Below are 24,312 nucleotides of genomic sequence, written 5' to 3'. Positions count from 1 at the left end.
CCGGGCACAGTGGCTCACGCCTGTATTCCCAGCACTTTGGGAGGCCGAGGTGGGTGGATCACGAGGTCAAGAGATCAAGACCATCCTGGTCAACATGGTGAAACCCCGTCTCTAATAAAATTCAAAAAACTAGCTGGGCATGGGGGCATGTGCCTGTAATCCCAGCTACTCAGGAGGCTGAGGCAGGAGAATTGCCTGAACCCAGGAGGCGGAGGTTGCGGTGAGCCAAGATCACGCCATTGCACTCCAGCCTGGGTAACAAGAGCGAAACTCTGTCTCAAAAAAAAAAAAAAGAGATAAAGAAGGGCATTACATAATGGAAATCAATGCAACAAGATCTTACTCTCATATATATATGCACCCAATAGAGGGGCACCCACATTCATAAAGCAAGTTCTTAGAGACCAAAGAAACTTAGACTCCTGTACAATAATAGTTGGAGATCTTAACACCCCACTGTCAATATTAGATAGATCAATGAGACAGAAAACTAACAAGGATATTCAGGACTTGAACTCAGCTCTGGACCAAGTGGACCTAATAGACATCTACAGAACTCTCCACTCCAAATCAACAGAATATACATTCTTCTCAGAAACACATCACACTTATTCTAAAATTGACCACATAATTGGAAATAAAACACTCCTCAGCAAATGCGAAAGAATGAAAATCATAAAAAACAGCCTCTCAGACCACAGTGCAATCAAATTGGAACTCAGGATTAAGAAACTCACTCTAAACTGCACAACTACATGGAAACTGAACAACCTGCTCCTGAATAACTACTTGGTAAATAATGAAATGAAGGCAGAAATAAATAAGTTCTTTGAAAACAATGAGAACAAAGACACAGTGAATCAGAATCTTTGGAACACAGCTTAAGCAATGTTTAGAGGAAAATTTGTAACACTAAGTGACCACAGGAGAAAGTGGGAAAGATCTAAAATCAACACCCTAACATCACAGTTAAAAGAACTAGAGAAGCAAGACTAAAAAAATTCAAAAGCTAGCAAAAACAAAAAATAACCAAGATCAGAGTAGAACTGAAGGAGATGGAGACACAATAAACCCTTCAAAAAAAAATCAATGAATCTAGGAGCTGGTTTTTTTTAAAAGATTAACAAAATAGATAGAATGCTAGCCAGACTAATAAAGAAGAAAGAGAGAAGAATCAAATAGATACAATAATGAAAAAGGAGATATCACCACTGATCCCACAGAAATACAAACTACATCAGAGAATACTATAAACACCTGTACACAAATAAACTAGAAAATATAGAAGAAATGGATAAATTCCTGGACACATACACTCTCCTGAGACTAAACTAGGAAGAAGTCAAATCCCTGAATAGACCAACAACAAGTTCTGAAATTAAGGCAGTAATTAAACCAAAAACATCCCAGCCCAGACCGATTCACAGCCGAATTCCACCAAAGGTACAAAGAGGAGCTGGTACCCTTCCTTCTGAAACTATTCCAAACAATAGAAAAAGAGGGACTCCTCCCTAACCCATCTTATTAGGCCAGCATTATCCTGATGCCAAAACCTGGCAGAGACACAACAAAGAAAGCAAACTTCAGGCCAATATCCCTGATGACTATCGATGTGAAAATCCTCAATAAAATACTGGCAAACCGAATCCAGCAGCACATCAAAAAGTTTATCCATCATGATCAAGTCAGTTTTATCCCTAGGATGCAAAGATGATTCAACATACGCAAATTAATAAACATAATTCATCACATAAACAGAACCAATGACAAAAACCACATGATTATCTCAACAGATGCAGAAAAGATTTTCGATAACATTCAACACCCCTTCATGCTAAAAACTCTCAATAAACTAGGTATTCATGGAACATAACTCAAAATAATAAGAGCTATTTATGACAAACCCACAACCAATGTCATATTAAATGGGCAAAAGCTGGAAGCATTCTTTTGAAAACCAGCACAAGACAAGGATGCCCTGTCTCACCACTCCTATTCAACATAGTATTGGAAGTTCTGGCCAGGGAATTCAGGTAAGAGAAAGAAATAAAGCATATTCAAACAGGAAGAGAAGAAGTCAAATTGTCTCTGCAGATGACATGATTGTATATTTAGAAAACCCCATTATTTCAGCCCAAAATCTCCTTAAGCTGAGAAGCAACTTCAGCAAAGCCTCAGGACTCAAAATCAATGTGCAAAAATCACAAGCATTCTATACACCAATAACAGACAGAGAGCCAAATCATGAGTGTACTCCCATTCACAATTGCTAGAAAGAGAATAAAATACCTAGGAATACAACTTACAAAGGATGCGAAGGACCTCTTAAAGGAGAACTACAAACCACTGCTCAAAGAAATAAGAGAGGACACAAACAAATGGAAAAACATTCCATGCTCATGGATAGGAAGAATCAATAGTAGGGGGGTTGCTACAACAGCAACAAAACCAACACTGAAATGTAAATTACAAGGCATATAGAAACAGGAAGCAATTGGCAAAGAAACTGTGACCAGGGTCTAAAAGGACATGATTATTCCACCATTATGCAACGGCAAAACACTCATTAATGTTGTCACCTGCAATAACTAGGAAGGCAGAAGTTTTATCAATTGAGCTTGCATGTTTAGGCAAGGAGGTTGAAAAATTAAATGCACAAAGACAAAAGTGAAATCGATTTTTGTTTCCAGCTGTTAAAAAGCAAGCTGACAGGGTCTTTGCACCACAAAGATTCATGAAAACTAAACTTAGATTCATGGCAAGAACCATATCAAGATTCATATTCTTTTGTTAAAATATCTGAAAGTATTAATTTGGCACACATAAATCTTTCAGATGAAGAAAACAGCTGAGAAACAGGAGAATAAGACTGGCTTTTCACTAGGAGTCTATTAGGTTCAATGTACCTAACAGTAAGTCTGGAAAGTGAGGTTGTCTAACAAGAATTGTAGGCATGCCTATAAGTGCATGTTGTGCCTGATAAACTAGTTAAAAATAAAACTACATTTATAATAAGATTTTTCTTAGAAAAATTTAAAAGCTGGCAGCCTAGACTAAAAGAGACTGTGAGCATTGGAGATTTGAAATGAGCCTTAGGCCTTCAACATTTTAGGATCAGGTAGAAGAGGAAGAGAGCTGCCTGGCCTTCAAAAAGACAGTCCCCAATCAGAGGAGCATCCTCCATCAGAGGAAGCCGAGGAGAATGATGATGTGAAATAAGAGACTTCCCTGAGGCTGGATGCAAGAAGTATATGTTGTTGACTGCCTGGATGTTTTAACTCTCACAGGAACACAACACAAATGACTTTTAAAATCTGTTTTTAAAGAGTCATATCCAACAGAGGCGGGCTGCAGCAGGAGAAGGCACCAAAGAAGCAGCTGGCAGGGTTTTAGAGAGGCTAATGCTGTGCTCTGTCTGGACCCCTAGTGTAGTAGACAACATAACAGTCCCACAAAGATGCCCACATCCTAATCACTGAACTTGTGAATAAATTCATTTTCATGGTAAAAGAGACTGTGGGAATGTGACTAATCTTCCCTTGAGATGGAGAGATTATCCTGGGTTACCCGTGTCTCACTTAATCACATGAATCCTTAACAGTGGAGAAACTTCCCTGCATGGCCAGAGAGAGGTGTGGTTGTGGAAGAAAAGTCAGACAGACGTAATGTTCCTGGCTTTGGATATGAAGGAAAGGGGCCATGAGCCAAGATATGTGAGTGGCCTCTAAAAGTTAGAAAAGGGAAGGAGACAGTCTCTCCTAGGGCCTTCATAAGGAATGCAGGCCTGCTGTCCCTCTAACGTTACCCCAGGGAGACTCTTGTCAGGATCTTAGAGGTTAGGTCAAAGAATTCTAACCTACAGAATTGGAACATAAGAAATTTGTGTTGCTTCAAGCTATTGTGTTTGTGGTAATTTATTATGGCAGTAATAGAAAATTAATACATCTAAGAATTACCCAATCTGGACATGCAGGCACACAGTGTTTGGTTATGACTTATTGGTTTCAGAATGCCAATATTTCAAATGCAGGCAGGCAGAAAAGAGTAGAAAACAAGCCTACCAATAAATAAATAAAACAAACAGAAGAGACAGATTCAGCATCAGGAATCACTAGAATCTCATTAGCTATCTCAGATGCCAGTCAGGGCCAAAACCTTAGTCGGCTCCCAACTTGGACAGTGACAGATGGTTCTGAATTTTGAAATTTTAAATGGCTCATAAATTTTAAGTATGAATTTCTTCTTGTCCTTAAAATAAATGCTTGGCCTCACTCCAAAGATTCTGATTCAGTTTGTATGGTGTACGACCCAGATTAATATAGGAAAGTTTTGTTTAAAAGCTTTCCTGATGGTCTTAATAAGCCATGCCTGAGAACTACAGCTCGGAAGCACCAGATTCTTATTTACATCATTCAAAGGCTTAAGCTATTAATTTAGCCAAATGGATTGCACAATAGTATTAAGCTGATTGGAGTATTCAATCCAGATCTATTTACATCATCTGGATTCAATTCACTGGCATTTCTTTTTTATTTTTATTTTTATTTAACAGACAGATTCTCACTCTATTGCCCAGACTGCAGTGCAGTGCCACAACATAGCTCGCTGCAGCCTTGATCTCCTGGGCTCAAGTGATCCTCCCACCTCAGCCTCCCAAGTAGCTAGGACTACAGGTACATTGCATCATGCCCAGATAATATTTTGCAGAGACAAGGTCTTGCTATACTGCCCAGGCTGGTCTTGAACTCCTGGCCTTATACACCTCATTGGTGTGAGGTTTGACAAATAGTTCTTGGATATAAAATATAACTCCCCAGTACATTACTGTGGCCTAGAGACATAAATATAACTTGTGGGATGATTATACAAGGCAGCTTCCTAGTCATTAGGGCACAGATGAATATTTTAACTTTGGTAAGAGGTTAGTTTTCAGGAAAAGTAGTCTCTGGAAAATTTATCATTAGGGAACATACTCAGGAAATTGTTCACAGATACGACAACCTTGATTCCATAGTAGATAATAAGAAATCATATTTAGTAGCTATTATGACCCAAGACTTAGCTCATAATATGAACCAATATTAAAATATCCCCTTCACCTTAACTGCCACTTGCAAATAAAAAAATAATAATAATGGAATGATGGAATATACTCTTCAAGAAGCAGTTCAGAAGTCTCACTGGTTCTTGAAATTTAACAAGCCATTTATCTGCTCAGTGTTCAATCCCTTTATGACACTATTTTCACAGCCATATATCTCCATAGTGAATAGGACCAACAGGTGAATAAAAAGAAGTTAAACACACACTTACCACATGATGCAGGCATTACACTCCTAATAACTGACCAAAGAAAAGTGAAAGAATATATTTATGCAAAGATTTGCATAAAGATATTCATAGCAGCTTTATTTAAAATAACCAAAACCTGGAAACAACTCAAATGTTCATTACCAGGTGAATAAATAAACAAATTATGATATACAAATAATGGAACAGTACCCATCAATTAAAAGGAGTTAAGTGTTGTCCTAGCACTTTGGGAGGCCAAGGCGGGTGCATCACTTGAGGTCAGGAGTTCAAGACCTCTCTACTAAAAATACAAAAAAAAAAAAAATTAGTTGGGCATGGTGGCACACACTTGTAGTCTCAGCTACTTGGGAGATTGGGGCAGGAGAATCATTTGAACCAAGATCAAACATTGGAGGCAAAGGATGCAGTGAAACAAGATCATGCCACTATATTCCAGCCTGGGCAACAGAGCGAGACTCTGTCTCCAAAAGAAAAAAAAAGGAATTAACTGTTAATATATAAAATACAATGATGAATCTCAAAATAATTGTGCTGAGTGAAAAAAGGCAGTCAGAAAAAAGTACATAATGTACTCTTTTATAAAAATTCAACTTACGTTAAAGTATGAAAATTACAAATAAAATATAGCAACAGAAAATCAGTGACTGCCTGGGGATTGGGATGAAGAGGGGTAGAAGAGAGGGATTTTCAATGAGGTGCAAAGGAATTTGAGAAGTAATATGTTCAGTATCTTCATTCCAATAGTTGATGTGTGTTTCTTGGGCACATACATACATCAACATTGATCAAATTGTGCACTATAAATGTGTGTAATGTATCTATTATACCTTAATAAAACTATAAAAAAGTAGAAAAAGAGTAAATGGACCAGACCTCAAGCATATTTGGTCACACCCACCCTGAAAAATTGTTAGTTTCTAAGATGATTGAAAAATATGACTTTATATAAATTTTCCAGGCAGCAAATATGTACAAGGTGTGAAACACAAAACTATTCTCCTAGCAAGAAGCAACACCTATAGAGGACATGGGGAAATGCCATAGAAACAATCTAAATAGAAACTAACCACTACTCATGCCAAGTGAAATCTTTATGAACAGTCACAGACTTTAATCATTGAAAACACTTATTTCAAACTTGTTCAGAAGGCAAGCTAAACGACATCACAGAGCATTCAACTTTAGAAATACATGCATCATTCAATAAGAAGAAAATTGATCTACTTAAAGAATGTATTAACAGTTTAAACCAAATTCTAGTAATAACTAAAGTATATGAAACTTAGGTCAATCTCTAGGTAACTGGTTTGCAGGCATAGTAAAAAAAAATCACTTGCATATAAAAGATAAAATAGTAACTGTTCACTCTTTCAATGCGTGTTAGATGCCTCAAATAATTTTCATTTTTATACCTGAAGTCTGTATCTGCTAGTAAAAATTATTTTAGCTTTTTGGGAAACAAATCAAGATGTATATAAAGTAAAAGAATGAATAACTCATGCCCCAACATCAATCTTTATAATTTTTGGATGGCAAAACATGTGCATGTTTCTCTAATTCCAACCAATGTTAAAATTGACATGCAGTAAAGAACTTAACTAGGCTCGTTAAGACATACCCGGTCTTTGTCGGAACCAGTCCACCCTATTTTGGGCATCAGATTTGTGGGAATCACCAAGCAAGCTGGCAGTCTTGGCTCATACCAAAGAGTGAGTCAACTTTTAGCTGTTGTAGTTGGTCAGGATATGCAACAGGCTGATCAGTCTCAAACCAATAACTTGTAAATTATATCCAAATACTACAGAAACTATCAAAGTTAAATTTGTGGAGTTAGGAAAGTAGAAAACACTCTAGAGCAGCACTGTTCAGTAGTTCTTTCTGCAACAGTAGAAGTTTCCTGTATCTATGCTGTCCAATGTGGTAGTTACCAGCCACACTTGGCTAATGGTACATGAACTGTGGCTAGTGAAACTGAGGAACTGTATGTTCCATTTCATGTATTTTTCACTGATTTAAATTTAAATACAAATAGAAACATGTGGCTAGTGGCTAACACATTTGGCAGTGCCAATAAAAAGTGTTAATAAGAGATAGGCAAGCCAAGATTGTGCGTATAGAATAGTTACTTTCAGAGCTTCATCTCTGTAATAATAAGATTTATCTGAGAAATTATATTGTCCAGATGAGACATAAGTCACTTTACTTTCATCCTTCCAACTAAAGTATATAAACACATTTAAGACTTGTAAAACCTATTTCCATAAAGCAACTTATAACAGCACTGTATGAGAACATATGACTGTTTTGAGAGTATTTGTTTGGCTCAGCTATAACTGTATTCCATTTTTTCAGCACTTCCTACATGCATAGCAGAATTCATAAGTAGAAGAGTTTAACTGCCTTGGATCAGGGGGCTTTAAAAGTTTTTTAATTGCAGGATCTATAAAACTTCTTGGCTTTGTTCCACAAGATGGAACAAAGATGGGTGCAATATTGCATTACTCTTCTTATGAAGGGAAACGACTGAGCATTCTAGCATTGGGTTGAGGAATTGTGTTCCATAGTTTAATTAAACCAACTATTGCTCCATGGATTACAAAGCTATGAATACCTTTATAAGTTATCAATTGCCACCAAAAAAAATCTGTATAACAAACCATCCTAGGGCTCAGTGGTTTAAAACAATAAGAACTTATTTAGTTGATGAATCTAGGAGTCCACTACAAAGTTCTGCTGCTCTGAGTTGGACATGACTCATCTCAGCTGTGCTCACTCATACAGCAACAGTCAGGTGGTGGGTTGGCCAGGGACTGGCTAATCTAGGACACTCTTAATTGAGAGGTCATCCTGTTTCTGATCCATGCTATTTCTCATCTTCTAGCCGATAAGCTCAGGCTTATTCATATGGTTAAGATAAGCTTCCAAGAAAGAAAATGAGAGTAAGTCAAGTCTCTTTAGGCCTAAACTTGGAGCTACTAAATTGTAAGGTTGTTTCAGATTCAAGAGGTAGGGAACAAAACTCTACCTCTTGAAGAGAGAAGCTACAAAGCCGTATTTCGAAGAGCATGGATACAAAAAGGGGAGAAGAAATGTGATGTCTTCCACAAACCCCAACTAATAATACCAGCTTCTGGGTGGAAAGCAAATGATATTCTTCAGGAGTACATATTAACATTTGGGTCAAACTTCCAGACACAAAGAGAAATTATTACCAAAGGACCCAATGGGCTGAAGTAAACTGGAACCCATCTCAGTTTATGGAATGTCTTAATCTGGATCAAACTGTAACGGACTGATCTTATCTGGCCTTATAAAGTAAGTTAATTCAAAATGGAGTCCATAAAATTTGAAACCTAATAAGGCAAATATATAATGAAGATCAGTATCAGTCTAAAATTGTGGATGGCAATCTCCAAATTATTAGAGTAAGAGTCCCCTTACTTGAAAGTCTTAAAATGTTTTCACTAGACTATCTATCATTATCTTACTAGCCCTGAGCTGTTAGTGAGAATTACAAATATTAGCCAAATTCTTTTGTTATGACTTACAAAATAGCCAAATGTAAGATAAACTAATTTTAAAAGGCATTGTATCCCTCTGTTCTCAATGGGTACAAAGAATATGGAGAGAAAGTAGAATAATGACTATGATTTCACTGAGCTTTGAAAAGGCTGAGAAAGACAGAATAAACTCATACAGTTAATATACTGCTAGCCATAGCAAATATTAAATATGCAAATATTGCCATATTACAAGAAAATGCAGTATATATTTTTAAGAAACCCTAAATGTATCAAGTTATTAACTAATAATTATATGTTTAGGAATCTAATATAAAGGAACAATCCCAAAATAGTGACAACAACTGCAAAAACTCTGTGTACCATATTCAGCGTGTTTTTTAATGTACAGAGGAAAATTAAAAGCCATCTAAATGTCCAACAAAAGAATGGCTAGTAATTATAGTATTTTAACTGGATAGAATATTATGGAGCTATTAAAATGGTGGTTATAAAGGCCATGCAGCAACATTAAAACTATGTAAAATATAATCCTAAGTGAAATAAGAAACAGAATTGTATGCACACTGTGATGATAATTACAGAAAAGAATGCATAGAGTTTTATGTAGCATTAGTAGGAGTTGCCTTTTGGAACTCCTTTTCAAAGGTTTAAAAATGTTCATATCTTTTCTTGTTTGTTTTTTGTTTTGAGACAGAGTCTTGCTCATCACTCAGGCTGGAGTGCAGTGGCGTGATCTCAGCTCACTGCAACCTCTACCTCCTAGGTTCAAGCGATTTTCCTGCCTCACCTTCCAAAGTAGCAGGGATTACAAGTGCCCGCCATCATCTTGGCTAATTTGTGTATTTTTAGTAAAGACAAGGTTTCGCTATGTTGGCCCGGTTGGTCTTGAACTCCTGACCTCAAGCCATCTGCCCAACTTAGCCTCCCAAAGTGCTGAGATTACAGGCATGAGCCACCATGCCTGGCCAAAAATGTTTATATCTTCTGACTGAACTTCAAGAAATTTAACTTCTAGAACTGCAACCTAAGAAAATTATTTAAAATATAAAAAAAGTTTAGGATGAAAAATTTTTCTTATATCACTGCAACATTTTAAAAAATTGTGAATAACTAAAAATAACCTAAATAGGAAGAATGAAATGCCTAAATTATAGCTTATCTGAATGCAAAATGTTAAGCAGCCATTAAGAATCAAAGAATTTAATGACAAAGAGAAATTTATCAATGTATAAAACATTTCTTTTAATAAAGCAATATATAAAATAATATTAATACATAATTTAAAACTATATGGAGAAAGATGAAAGCATGCCAAAAATTTAACAGTGACTAATGATGGTTAGATAAGAGCAAATTCTTCTATTCTCATGCTTCTGTATATTTTCAGGTGTATGCAATAGTACATCAAGCATGTATTACTTTCATCATCAGAAAGAAATTATAAATGACTGCATGGGAAAATATAAGAGAAAACATCTATATTGACACTAACTGTGTAAGGGTGATTGATTAAAGATTGTTGGCTTGTTTTTTCTAGTTTCCACATCCTAGTTAAACTTATAATTCCAAAATAAATAATTTTTATGAAATGACCTATGTTATAACCTGTTTCTAGTGAGACATGACACTTTTACACTTATGTAAAACTTAATCCCAGATGTGGGATTAGTAGCAACTTCTACATTTATGCCAAGTATTTTCAGTTTGCAAAGAATTTTACTTGCATTATTTTATTATAAAGTAGTTTACTTGTGTTATTTCATTCAATTCACGTAGAATTCTGTGTAAGCTAGCTATTGTTTTCATGTTACTAAAACTGAGGTTCAGAGGTTAAGTGAGGTCATCCAAATCATATGGCTGATACATAACTGAACTGGTATCAGACCCAGTAATAGTGCTTCCAAATGCTACATCCTATCAGTTTCTATGAAATATTTCTAATGATTCTCATCAGGAATGAAAAGGTACCAGGCCATTGCACACATGATACAAATCCTGTAAGCAGCTAAGACATTTACTGGAAGAGAGTGACTCTGATTTGCTTTACACCTCTTTCTACTGTCTTACAATGATTAATTTTTGAGAAGTTAGGCTTTGATGTTCAGTTAGAGCTTTTCCAACACATCTTCGATACCTTGATATAGTCAACTAATTAAGCAGTGATGTGTACTTTACATGAAATACTTTTTAATTAGCTACAGTGATTCCTAAACTACTCAGCCTGGGCTCAGGACCTTTAATATTCAAACTGGCAATCTAGTGCACATAAACTCTTTATTTAAATTGTGACATCTTGGATTAAGTTCAATAATGGTTTCTATGGAAACTAATGGCAATATCAAAACTTTCCAAGCCACCAGAAGTGACCCAATTAGAAGAGGTAAAAATGAGTGACAGAAACAGTAGCTATCAATAGCGTGGAAAGGTTAATTCTGCTTCCTCACACTAATTTTCATAAATGTGTCTGCATATTCGTTAGAAGATTATGGAATTCATTTGATATTCAAGGATCTCAAATGGATAAAAATAATACATGAAGTGAGAGTTTATTGTTCTTCAATAACATTGAAGCCAATTTCACAGAAATATAAAGATTAAAAATGAAGAACAAGGTAGCTGTACATGAATCATAACACTTCTAAAGATAAAGATAAACACTTCTAAAGATAAAATTATAAGCATTTTTCTACAGAAAAGATAAATAAGTTTTATGAATTAATTCCAAATTGAAAAGTTAAATAAGCCTCCTGTCTTCCTTAGACCTAAAAAAGGGAAATATTTGCTGAACTTGACTCCAGAATAAAATGCAAATATAAACATGTTTCATAAAGATTGCAATTACATGAGAAAACATAGCTATGAGATTCAAGCTTAAACATAGCTATGAGATTCAAGCAAAGTATAAGAATAAATCAAGATTTTTAAATTGTTATTTCTTGCTGTGAAACTGCTAACCCAGTTTTAAGCTTTAACCTTGACATTTTATGTATGTGAAAACTGAAAACCCAAAATATTAGTGTACATCATTGCAGAGTTTTAATTTGTTTTAAGAGCTCAGGTATCAAAATATTTTCCTATAAATCCTTATATAAATGATCCAGGCATGTATAATAAGTGGAATCCTGAATGTTACTAATAAAAAACAATGACAAAATGACATCTATAGTTGGATCACCAATAGATAACTCAAACTTACTTTATCTAAAATCAGCCTCTTGGACTTTCCCTAATCTTCTTTTCCTGAAGTCTTCCCCTGTCTCAGTCAATGGTGACATCATGTTTCAAGTTGCTCAGATTATAGTTTATTCTTGACGATTCTGTCAGCAAATCTCAACTTTCACTCAACATGTCCTCAGCATCAAACCACTTCTCTCCACCTTGCTTGCCACTGCCATGCCCAATTCACCACCCCCACCTGCTTTTTCAGTAGGCTCCTCACTGCTCTTCTCCTCGGGCCCTTCACTCTATCCTGAATGAAAATGTAAATTAACTAATCAATTAACTAACAAGAATTGACTGAGCTCCCAGAGATCAATGTTGTATAGGGTTCTATGAAGGAAGTAAGGATGCTTTGACTACAAAAAGATTACAGTTGAAGATGGTAAACATTTTTTAGGAAATGGTTAGAAAGCAATAAGAGCTAATATATTACCAAATGCTAAGCCTAAAAGTAGGTACTACAGTGTCTAGGAGGTGTGGGCTTTCCTTTCTGGCTGCCATTAACCTTATGAGCCTAGAGAAACTGTTTTCCCTGTTCACCTTCATCATCTCTGTTTTGCAAATAAAAAGACTGTCCTGGATGATTTATTGGTTCATTAGAATCCTTATTTTTGGTGTGTCTATTATTTCAGAGAAAGGAAATGTCTATTTCAGAGAAAGTGGAAACACCTATGTGGCAGAGGTGGGTTACTGCTGAGCCATGTCTCCCCTTTCTCCTGCCTTTGTCAGCCTCCCTAGAAGCCACACTGAGGAAGTTCTAAAACACTGAAACTTCCTTGTTTGAAAATAGATCCATGCCAGCCCATGTCTCAATGAACTCTGATGAACCTTATGAAGTCAAACATACATCAACACATTTACACATATTGGTATCTGAAAGCAGTTTCTAACATCAAAATATAAATACTATTGAAAATAGAAATAGTCTATGTAATTAGCCATATTCTTACCACCCTCTGTAAAAACCAATTGTCCTCTATTGTTATTTATCTATTTCTTGTGTGTGATCTGTTTTGATTTGCCCAAAGAGACGGCAAGCCTCTCTACGTCAAGTCATGGATTATATGTTTCTCTATCCTTTTTATTTTTGCTATATATAGTGTTTTATACATGAGTGTAATATGATTCTATAACTTTATAAATCATATCTACTCAGCCTATGTACAGAATATACATGTCACACCACTGTTCTACAATACAAATTAGGTCATGGGTAGATTCCATCACCCATTATCATAAGTGCTCCATCATTCTGTGTTATTGACCCAGTATGAACAACTGGCTTTCAATGGCATTTTGAAAGGACATAGATGATTAATCTTGACAGCATAGAAAATACTGAAAAAGGAAAGGGAGCATCAAGGTCCCGATGCGATAATAATACTCATAAAAGTTACAGTCTTCAGAATCTGAGTTACGGTAGTAGCCGGGGTTGCATGGAGGACATGCCCCTGAAAGTCTTGGAACAATGCGCTGCGGTTTCCTGCCATGGCATCAGTGAGCAGTGCCTGGTGCTTGTCTGTCCAGCTATGAACCATCGTTCTGACTGCAAGATCAGAGTGCAGTTTCTTGGCCCCTATGCCCACAAACACCCATGTTGATGGTGTGGCCTGGGGTCACATTACCTCATCTTCTCCTGATTTCTGTATCTAAATAAGCCACAAAGAAAAAAAAGAGAATCTAACTAGTACTGCTGACTTATATCTATGGCTAAGGTCTCCTAACCATGTTTGTAATAAAATCTCTTTTTTCTGGCTTGAATATTAGATACCTGTCTCCTCAGTGTGCTTTTCCTTTACTTTTTGTTACCTCTTATTACTTGCTCCAACAGAGACCAAAGTTGTCTTTCCAGATTTCCACCAATTCCTGGGGTAATACACACTTCCTTCTCATTCTAGGATTTTATAAACACAGATGACAATTTTCTCTTTGGATCTCTAGCCCTGGCACCTTCTCTTCTCATTTATCAAGCTGCAATAAATCTAGAAGAGAGGACAAAGCCTCTGAGTTGTTATTTTTGTGAAGACAAGTTACCTGTGCAGATTCTTTTAAAGTTGGGATTTTCCAGAATGTGTCCTGGTAGACGGCACTGGAACCGATGTTGCCAGAACTCAGGGAACCAGGGATTCCTCGTATTAGTGTCCAGCCTCAGTTTCAGGAAATAATCATCAAATGACCTGACCTCTGGAGACTGTAGTTTTATCGTGATTCCCCCGTTGGCTTCCACCTCATAACCTTCAATGACTTCATCTCTGTCTGCCCATCCATCACTGAAAAATGCAGGGATTGGGGTAGGGAGAGAGAAAGACAAACATCTCACAAATAGAGCTCAGACTTATGTATGAATGAAGCAATCCAGCAAAGGCTACAGTCTATTTTAAGCCAGCATTACTACCCATCAACTATTTTTTTTGGTAGATAGTAGAAAGTTTTGAAAGCATAATTTCCTGTTTATTTCTTTGTTTGTTTTTTGCAATTGTGAAAGTGATGATGAGATGACGACAGCAACACTTACAATTAAAGTTCAATGAGTACTCAGTAGTCATCAGATTCTGTGCTGTTCACTTTTACTGAGAGGGAAGATGTTCAGCCACAAAGCCTATCAGCCACTCTCCAAACCAGAAGAAAATAAAATCTAGGCACCTCAGAGGCTGATCTTCACAATAAAAGCTCAACGAGGTTTCAACATTGCAATCAAGACCATTACATGAGCTGCATTATATGGAGTAAAAAAACGATATGGCTCTGAAGCACGCCAACCACAGTTTTTCCTCCTGGGACATCATTCAAATCTGCCTCCCATAGACAAAGCCAGATATTTTCTTTTTTCTAATGTTTTTTCAAAATAACAGCATTAAAGAAAAACAATTTCACCTCCGAGTATAAAAAGAATTCTCCTCACTAAATGGGAGTTCACCAACATCTTATTCAGTGAGATAGAATTTTTGAAATGCAGTCACCTTCTAGAACATTCCCATTTACCAAGAGTGGTGTAGCCCCAGTTTAATTCAGGTGCACATGTGAGCCAGGCCTCAAGGGTATCAACGACAAATTGAACGAGACGAAGCTAAATAGGCAAAGAAGACTTTGTTCAAGGCTATTACAATAGATGAGAGACATTGAACCCAACTCTGCCAAAATGAAAGATGGGAAGGTTTTTAAGTCCCAGGTGAGCTAGTGGAAAAGTACTGGAGGGCCATTGGCATGAGGTTGGCCCATGTGATTAGGCATCTGTGTTTGTTAATTGTCACATTAGGCTCCTACCAACCCCCAGAAACTGGGAGGGAGGGGTTTGCCACTATTCTTGATGATTACCTTTAAAGGGATGGCTGTCAGGTTCTTGTCCTTCAGTAAGACATACCTGGGTTCTGAAATTAGCAAGTAGCTAAACAATCTATATCTCAAGGCAGAGAAAAACTTTACAGTTTTAGGTTTTTCAATGTAAATGCTCTTAGAAAAAAGATGTCAGGGGCCAGTACACAGGAAGAAACCTGTCTAAAGTTTAGTCAAGCTGAAGAGAATATTAAGACTATCTTTGTCAGAGAATGGATTTATTCTTCTCTGCACAGAGTGGTACCCTGAAGTTTGTGGAATATAAAGATGCAATCTCTGCCAAAGAAACCATTTTATTGCTTGCTTCTCACAGAGACAGGGTTGGGTGAGCATCGGTGCCCATAGCTCACCCTTGGTTACCTGAGATCAACTGAGATAAATGTGCTCCTCACTTAGCTGACCTAAGCAGTGTAGTTCCTCTCTACAATCTTCCCATTGAACTACACATGGGCTGCATTTTCAACAGGTCGAAGGTTGTTGAAGGTATAGCTGACTTAACCTGACCCAGAACTGAAGGCACTTGGAGATACAGTAGGGTCTAGCCAGCCACACCAGAGAATGTCTTGTTTATATGCTTTCAAATCCACTAGGATAGAGGCTTTACAATTATCTGTAGGTCCTTCTTTCCTTCCTTCCTTCCTTCTTTCCTTCCTTTTCTCCCTCCCCCTCTCCTTTCCTCCTTTTTTCTTTCTTTCTCTTTCTTACTTTCTTTCCTTCTTTTTTCTTTCTTCCATTTTTTCTTCCTTCCTTTTTTTCTCTCTTCTTTTCTTCCTTCCTTCTGTGTGTTCCTAGCAGTCACTGTGTGACAAATGTTCTGCTATGAATTCAACTGAGGATAAGACTCACTGTCCTCTGCCCCTATGGTACTACAACCTTGTGGGGAAAACAGACACTAAACAAGAACGACAAATTCTATGAGGCTAAAGAAAGAGAAGTGTCTGTAATCCTAGCACTTTGGGAGGCCAAGGTGGGCAGATTGCTTGAGCTCAGGAATTTGAGACCAGCCTGGGCAACATGGCAAAACCTCATCTCTACAAAAAATAAAAATAAAAAAACAATTAGCAGGATGCAGTGGTGTGTACCTGTAATCCCAGCTACTTGGAAGGCTGAGGTAAGAGGATCCCTCGAGCCTAGGAACTTGAGGCTGCAGTGAGCCATGTTCTTGCCTCTTGCCACTGCACTCCAGCCTGGGCAACAGAGCAAGGCCCTGTCTCAAAAATAAAAAAAAAGCGACCAGTATCAAGGGGAGTGAGAGCTTAGGAGTTTAACTTAATCTGGTGTGTAGATAAGACACGTGTGCATGCTTGTGTTGTGCATGCATGACTGTGTTTGTGAAGCAATGGGGGATAGAGGTACTTAGAGATCGCTTCTTTAAGAAGGTGATGGCTGAGCTGAGACCCAAAGAGGTCAATCTTAGTCAGGTGAGAAGGGGAGGGTTTGGTATAGAAGGTTTCTGGAAAATTAACATACAAGAAAGAGCTTGGCACGTTTAAGGAATTTCAAAAGTTCATATAGCTAGAGAATAGAAAGAAGTATGGCATGAGATGGGGGTAGAGGCATAAATCCCAGCCTAGACACTGTTAGTCTGAAGACCATGGGAAGTCCTGAAAATGTTGTAAACTTCTTACTCAATCAGGTCATTCTGCTCTCCTCCCTCAGGGTAAACGACCTGCCCATTGTTCTGGTGAGCCCCCTGCTTACCATTGCTGAATATGATGGCCAATCAAATTGATTTTAAAAAGACTGACTCATTCATCTTCTTTTAGTTTCGGTCTACTCAGAAGGCTCAAACCGGTTTAATTATTTACATTTAAATGTATTTATATTTACATCTTCACTATATCTACTGCAATTTGAAGATTTGAGCTACAGTTCATGACACAAAGGATGATAAAAATAAGACCAGTTAGACTTTGAAGAAATTCTGTCTAAGGGTAAATTATTCAAAAATCGAAATGACTCATAACTTGAAAACAGTAACTGGTTTTTGACATAAAAGTTAGGGTTGAAGTGTGTTTCTCCCCAAGATTTAATGATATGTGAAATTTGTTTTGTTTACAGTCTATACAAGAAAGTCACAATCATAAAAATGTGTATGAAATGAACTTGCTGTGATGTTTATGTGCACTTTAAGCACATAACAGTTTAAACAGCTCAGTTGGTAAAGGCAAATGCTTTGTGTCAACTCTAGTAGAGAAAAGTGTGATCTCCTGCCCTTGAGCCCACTAACAGTGAAGGGCACTTTATAGGACAAAAAAATTCATCTGTGAATATGCAGCAATTTTAAGTCACATGATTTAGTGGTCTGGAATTCTCACTTTCCTTCACCACTAAAGACCCTCACCCTCACTGTAGGTGCCTCCTCTTTCAGTTGTTAGAGTTGGTGTTAAATTTAAGAGATCATAAAATCAAGGAGAACCAGGATGTAAGGAAAATATTCAAGGAGGATTACTTGGTGGATATGTTTTAAAGAGTTAGTGGTTAAAGGTTTACATGAGATCTTAAATCAATCACAGGTAAGGTGTTAGAGAATGCTATCATGAGAGAAGTCACTGGAAAACATCTCTAAAGCAATTCTCTGTTTTTATACTTCTAAAGTGTTTCATCTTTGTATCACCTGTCAAATACATTTTTGGCAAATTTTAAAGGATTTTTGCTGTTTCGTTGCATTGGGATTCTGTATGAAGATATTGTTTTGATGAATGATCTCTGAAGTATACTTTAAAACAGCGAGTCAGCAGTGTAGCTGATTCCTGGAAAAGATTCTTTCTTAGATGGTGGTGGCAGGGTGTCAACTAGACTGGTTTTATTTTCACTTGGGGAGTGACAACTTGCAGGTACCCTGTCACTCCCCAAGTGTCCGGAGTGAATCCTGTTGTGCGGGGTAGTGACCCAGCCTCAGACACCGCCGGACTCTCTATGAAGCACATTCACTGCCTCTAGCAGCTTCTGCTGCTCCATCTGCTTCTCAGTTATGAGTTCCTTTTCCTAGCCAGGGTCTGCAAATAAAACTACATATCGTGAACTGTTTATCGGAAAGCTGTATGTCTTCCATATTTCTCACTAACATACAAGAATCCTTATTTCCTATGATCCTTCAATATTTTTATACAGTAATTCTTCATGAGACTATTTTCCAATCGACCTATAAAATTTCACATTTCAAACTTGAATGATTTGAAGATTTTTTTCCATTTTATAAATTCTAATATTAACAACAGGAAAATACTATTTCTGCTTCCACCAATTATAATTTGACAGGGGCTGTATGAATGTTACTTTTGCATTATGTCAGTTAAACTAATTTAATTAGCAAACTGACAGTAAAAAACAAATACAATAGTATTTTTTTCAGTGTGCAAAAACATTTTAGAAAAACCTATTTTCATTCAATTAAAATAATCACAATCTAGGAACTAAAACAATTTTATTTATAAATTCAAGTAATTGTATATACATGATAATACAATTATAATTCTTTAAGAGATTACAATATAATCGGGAAAAGATGAAAAGCATAATCAAACGATATTTTTTAAACACATGTAAACAAACACAAAATTCTCTTATTTACAATGTTAACCATATTCACAAAGGTTGAAGAAATATAGTGTGTGTCATATTCATTTGCCATTTATAAATTTATTAATTTATTGAGCTCTCGAAGAAATGAGGTGAGCACTACATTTTTTTGAGCTTACTGCTTGGATGTTTTCAAACCATAGTGCAAGAAGGTCAAGGTTGTGGGGAACTCAGGTACAGTCCAGTAGATTTGCAGAGTTGAGAAAAAGGAGCTGGAAGTCTAGCAAAATCAGGGTGGCCAGGGTTTATAGAGCAAATGCTGGAGAAGAGATGCTACAGAAGAAGAGAACAGTCTGCAGTGTATCTCCCACAAGTATTCAGATGAATATTAGTCAGTCATATATGTAATGAAATTACCTGAGGCTGAGGGAATAATCAACCAATATGGTTTGAAGGAATAGCATCTGGAGGTCATGAATTGTTGGGAATAGCAACTGTTTCTAACAGCTAGAGTGGAAAACTTTATATTCCAAGGAGAATTGGTTAATGCAATAGTAAGGGTCTTGCCTCAATAGTGAAGAAAAATAGCTTTTGACTAAGTACCACTCTGACCCTGCCTAGAAAACCTTAAAAGCAAAATAGAAGCATCAAAATAATTTAACTTCCTCCCAAAACTAGTTCAGGAATATTTTTAATGCAAAATATTTGGTACCCAACAAGGTAAAATTCACAATGTTTGGCATCAAAGTTACTAGGCATGTAAATCTATACATGGATGGAAGGAGAAAGAGATGTTAAAGTTACAATTATAAAAAATTATCACATGGTGATATAAGTTAAATAGAGGATTTTTGAAGAGTCATGTAATAGGGATGAAGAGGAATATATTTTTGATTGGGTGGCCAGGAAAAGTATCAAGCAGTTTGAGAAACAACTTTGAAAAGAAAACACTTAACACTGAGATCTGAGCTACATAAAGGCTCAAGCCAGGTGAGGATCAGAGGGAAGTCTTTGGGCAGCTCGTGCAAAGGTCCTAAGACAGGAACAAGCAGCTGTGACTGAACATTACCCATTGCCATGAAACTCTAGGCTAATGAGGTTTACATTTATCAGAATAGGGGATATTTGAATACTTTTGTTTTTCAGCTGTCTACTGTATATTTCATGTACAGTAAATTTTTGATGTGTTTTCATAGCTTTTGTAAAGTCTTTGTTATGAAATGAGGATGACATTTTCTGTGAGAAGATGGTCCTGTTCTAGATGGTCCTAATCTAGATAACCTAGATTAATGAGTCGCTTCTGAGAGCAAAACTAGAGAAATCAATGAGCCCATCAGGACTTAGGAAAAGCCTCAGCTCTCTTCCACACACCTTACTCAGTAGACTCTATTTCTATGTCATTATGAGCTCAGAAACACCTCACGGTTCAAATACCTCACAAAGATATGCAAAGTGCCTTCCAGAAAAGTCTTAACATTTTGTTCTGAGAGTATTCCATATGACCCCGAAGTCATCTTGTATTATTGCAAACCATTGGCTATAGGACTTCACTTGGATTCGGTTAGAACAGACCCAGTTTTGAAGTTTAAATTCTGCAAGGTTTGAGTGGAATTTGAAACTTTAGACTTTGGCTTCATTAGGTCCCAAAGTGAACTCATCCAATAGGCTCAGCCTCATTACTAAAATTTCTATTACCACCTATTTTAAATGATCTCTCGTTCTAAGGCAGCCCTGGAGTTGAGAGTAGAGCTCTGCTTCAGACATGGGATTGGAAGCAAGAGCTATGCACAATTTCTGTAAAAAGGAGGAAAAAAAGCATTCTTTAATAAGGACGATAGATCGTCTGACCCTCCGCCAATTTAAAGTCATATTTGAAAAGGACACAAAAGTATATATGGAGTCAGGGAGGGTAGGTATCATAAATAATAATGAGTGAGGGGTTTATAAAATGAATGTAGATAATGAATAAGTTATGACTGAGTCATGAGGATATTGAGTTATTCTTGGCAACCATGTCTGGCTGGGCAGTTTCTTGGGCTGCAGAGTCATCGCAATGGCAAAAATGAAAACTCCTAACTCAGGGGCCTCAGGCAACAAGAATAATTCTTCAGCACCACACAGAATGTAACTTTATGTTCTCGGTAATTTGCAGAAGAATGGAAGAAAAGAACACAGAGTGAAAGGGAAAGAGAAGCTAAAAAATGAGCATCTAAAGACCACGGTGCCAGAACGGTTGGCAGTGTACACAAAGTGGGTTAATTTTCCAATGCTACTTTCACGTATTCTGAGATGCCAACCAGGCTGTCCGGAACTCTTTTAGCTCTTTTTAAAAACTGATATATTTTTCTTATTTGAACAAAAGGTCAAAGCACAGCAATTTGCAGCCTTTCAAAAGTGTATCTATTGGTTTAGTAACTCATTAACAAATCCCCCTAACAGAGCCAGTACAACTGATTCTAATCTCTAATTTCTGGATCCTGCCATTTGAAGAAAAAAATGTCCTCATCAGTTTGGGGTCAATAGCTCTATGAATTGCTAATTCATCTTAAGTATCCAAACTATCTCCTGATGTTTTTCATTAAATGCAGAATATTTTTTTAAAAATCGTTTAAACTTTTCCCAATGTAGTCAACTAAGTTAACGCAGATATTCTCCCGAATACAGAAGTATATGCAAAAATGAAATATAAACAAGAAACAAAAAACAATTCCCAGGTGCTAGCAATGGTGAGAGAAATAAAAGCCAAATGATATGCATAAGGGAATGCTTAACAATAGGCTGTAAGGCCCTGGAGACTGGAAATCGGTTCCAACACCTGTCTAGTGATGTGAAAGATGGCTTCAAGAACCATAGAAGTCAGACAGCTGAAGCTGAGACCCAAGCAGAAGCCTGGGATATTCGAAATCATACGAAACCCAATAGACTGGAACTAGAAGTGTTGCCTGAGGAGGCTTGAAGTCAGTCCAAGGGCTATGGTAGAAAAAGTATTACAGGAAATTCACCATACACATGTGTGATGTGTGAATTTACACAGCCTATATGTTATAAGAACCATAAGCCAAGAAATCATTTTAAAAACTCATCTAACATTACTGAAAATCCCTAGGATCCCAATGAAATGCCATCAGAAGTCAAAATTTAAAGACACTTTTAAAATCAATGGAACACTGAATTATTCTGGGAGGTGGGGTAGATGGGTTATGTATAATAGCATGGTGACTATAGTTAATAATTATGTATTGTGTATTTTTAAATTGCTGAAAGAATAGATTTTAAATGTTCTCACCACCAAGTAGCGGTAAGTATGTGAAGTGATACGTCAACTAGTCTGATTTAATCATTCCAGAATGTATACATGTATCACATCACGTTGTACTCCATAAATACCACAGTTAGTATTGTCAATTAAAAATAAAAGGAGCTATAAACAGAACTACCATTCAACTCAGCAATCCCATTACTGGGTATATATGCAGAGGAACATAAATCATTCTATCATAAAGACACATGCACATGAATGTACACTGCAGCACTATTCACAATAGCAAAGACACAGAATCAACCTAAATGCCCACCTGTAACAGACTGGGTAAAGAAAATACAGTATATATACATCATGGAATACTATGCAGCCATAAAATAGAATAAAATCATGTCTTTTGTGGGAAGATTGGTGGAGCTTGAGGTCATTATCCTTAGCAAACTAATGCAGAAAAAGAAAACCAAATACCACATGTTCTCACTTATAAATGGGAGCTAAATGATAACACATGAACACAAAGAAGGGAACAACAGACCCTGGGTTCCCCTTGAGGGTGAAGGATGGGAGGAAGGAGACAAGCAGAAAACATATAATAATTGGATACTAGGCTTAGTACATCAGTGAGAAAATACTCTGTACAACAAAACCCCCTGACATGAGTTTACCTTTGTAACAAACCTGCCCATGTACTCTTAAACCTGAAATAAAAGTTTTTTAAAAAAGAAAATATAACTACTGAGATAATCTCACAATAATATATATACACATACAAACACTAGACATCAGATTCACAAATGAATTAAACTTTACTTTTAAAAGACAATTATTCTAAAACCAGATATTAAAGCCTAGTACTATGCTTTGAGAAATTCCAAAAACACAGTGATATGGAATAGTTAAAAGAAATAGGCCAGGTGCTGTGGTTCACACATGTAATCCCAACACTTTGGGAGGTTGAGGTGGGCAGATCACCTGAGGTCAGGAGCTCGAGACCAGCCTGGCCAACATGATGAAACCCCATCTCTACTAAAAACTACAGAAAAAAAAAAATTAGCTGAGTGTGGGGGCAGGTGCCTGGGATCCCAACTACTTGGGAGGCTGAGGCAGGAAAATCACTTGAACCTGGGGGTGGAGGTTGCAGTGAGCAGAGAGTGCCATTGCACACTCCAGCCTGGGTGACCAAGTGAAACTCCATCTCAAATTTAAGAAATTATATAAAAGAAATGGGTAGAAGATACTATTCTCAGAAAAATGGCCAAAACAAAATTAAATACTGATTAAAATATCCAACTAATTCAATAAACAATCAATCAAATATCTGAACTTTCCAATAGAAGGCAGGAAAATAAGAGGGAGCACTGGAAAGGTGAGACAAAGAGCAACTGCAAAATAAACTGAGGACACTAATCCCACATATGTCAGTGATTACATATAAATTCACCAGGTTAGAAAAAAGATTTCCTATTAAATTAAAAGAAAAACACCAATAGTTACATCTTGTTTGTAACACATTTTTCTAAAATATGAATGTACTGAATAATTAAAGGTAAAAGATAGTAAGAGATTAGCCAAACAAATATTAACCAATACAAAGTAGAGATTATAATACCAAGGTAAGATACAACCTATTTGCAGGCAAAAATCTTTATTAGGAAAAAAGAAATTCAATGTCTCTGAAGATATAATAACTTGAAATTTGCACAGTAAGTAACATAACAAGATAGATAGTAAACTGATAAAAATAAATCTTTCTCCCCTATGTGAATCTCTCTCTTTGTAGCCTAACTTACTACTCTCAGTTATTAATAAAGCAAGCTGGTAAAATTTGTTAGACCTTTAGAACATGTTAATACAATTAACATGCTTGATGCTTGGTCTAATGAACATATATAGGATGTCCTTCTTAACAGAGGAGAATGTGTTTCAATGGCATATGTGGAAATTTTAAAAATTAATCTTGTTACTAAATCTCAATGTATTTTAAAAATTAATACATAGCCCACATCTCTGAATACATCTCAATGTATTTTAAAACTTAATTTAAATACATCTCAATGTATTTTAAAAATTAATATATAGCCCACATCTCAATGTATTTTAAAAATTAATATACAGCCCACATCATAAATTAAATTAGAA

General features: G+C 36.5%; 1 protein-coding gene across 8 annotated transcripts in view; it reads right to left on the bottom strand.

Annotated features, from left to right (window-relative positions):
* Window positions 1-24,312, bottom strand: part of GRM1 (glutamate metabotropic receptor 1) — a 420,197-nt gene that overhangs the window by 117,805 nt on the left and 278,080 nt on the right. For all 8 annotated transcript variants that reach the window (XM_078370258.1, XM_078370256.1, XM_078370257.1 and 5 more), the window contains exon 4: window positions 14,091-14,326. In XM_078370258.1, the coding sequence (XP_078226384.1) occupies window positions 14,091-14,326 (236 nt within the window). The remainder of the gene's footprint in view (window positions 1-14,090; window positions 14,327-24,312) is intronic.

This window comes from Callithrix jacchus, chromosome 4 (genome assembly GCF_049354715.1).
Source record: "Callithrix jacchus isolate 240 chromosome 4, calJac240_pri, whole genome shotgun sequence".
In the NCBI taxonomy this organism is placed as follows: domain Eukaryota; kingdom Metazoa; phylum Chordata; class Mammalia; order Primates; family Cebidae; genus Callithrix; species Callithrix jacchus.
The sequence above is the reverse complement of the archived record's forward strand: the minus strand, read 5'-3'. Positions and strand labels throughout refer to the sequence as shown.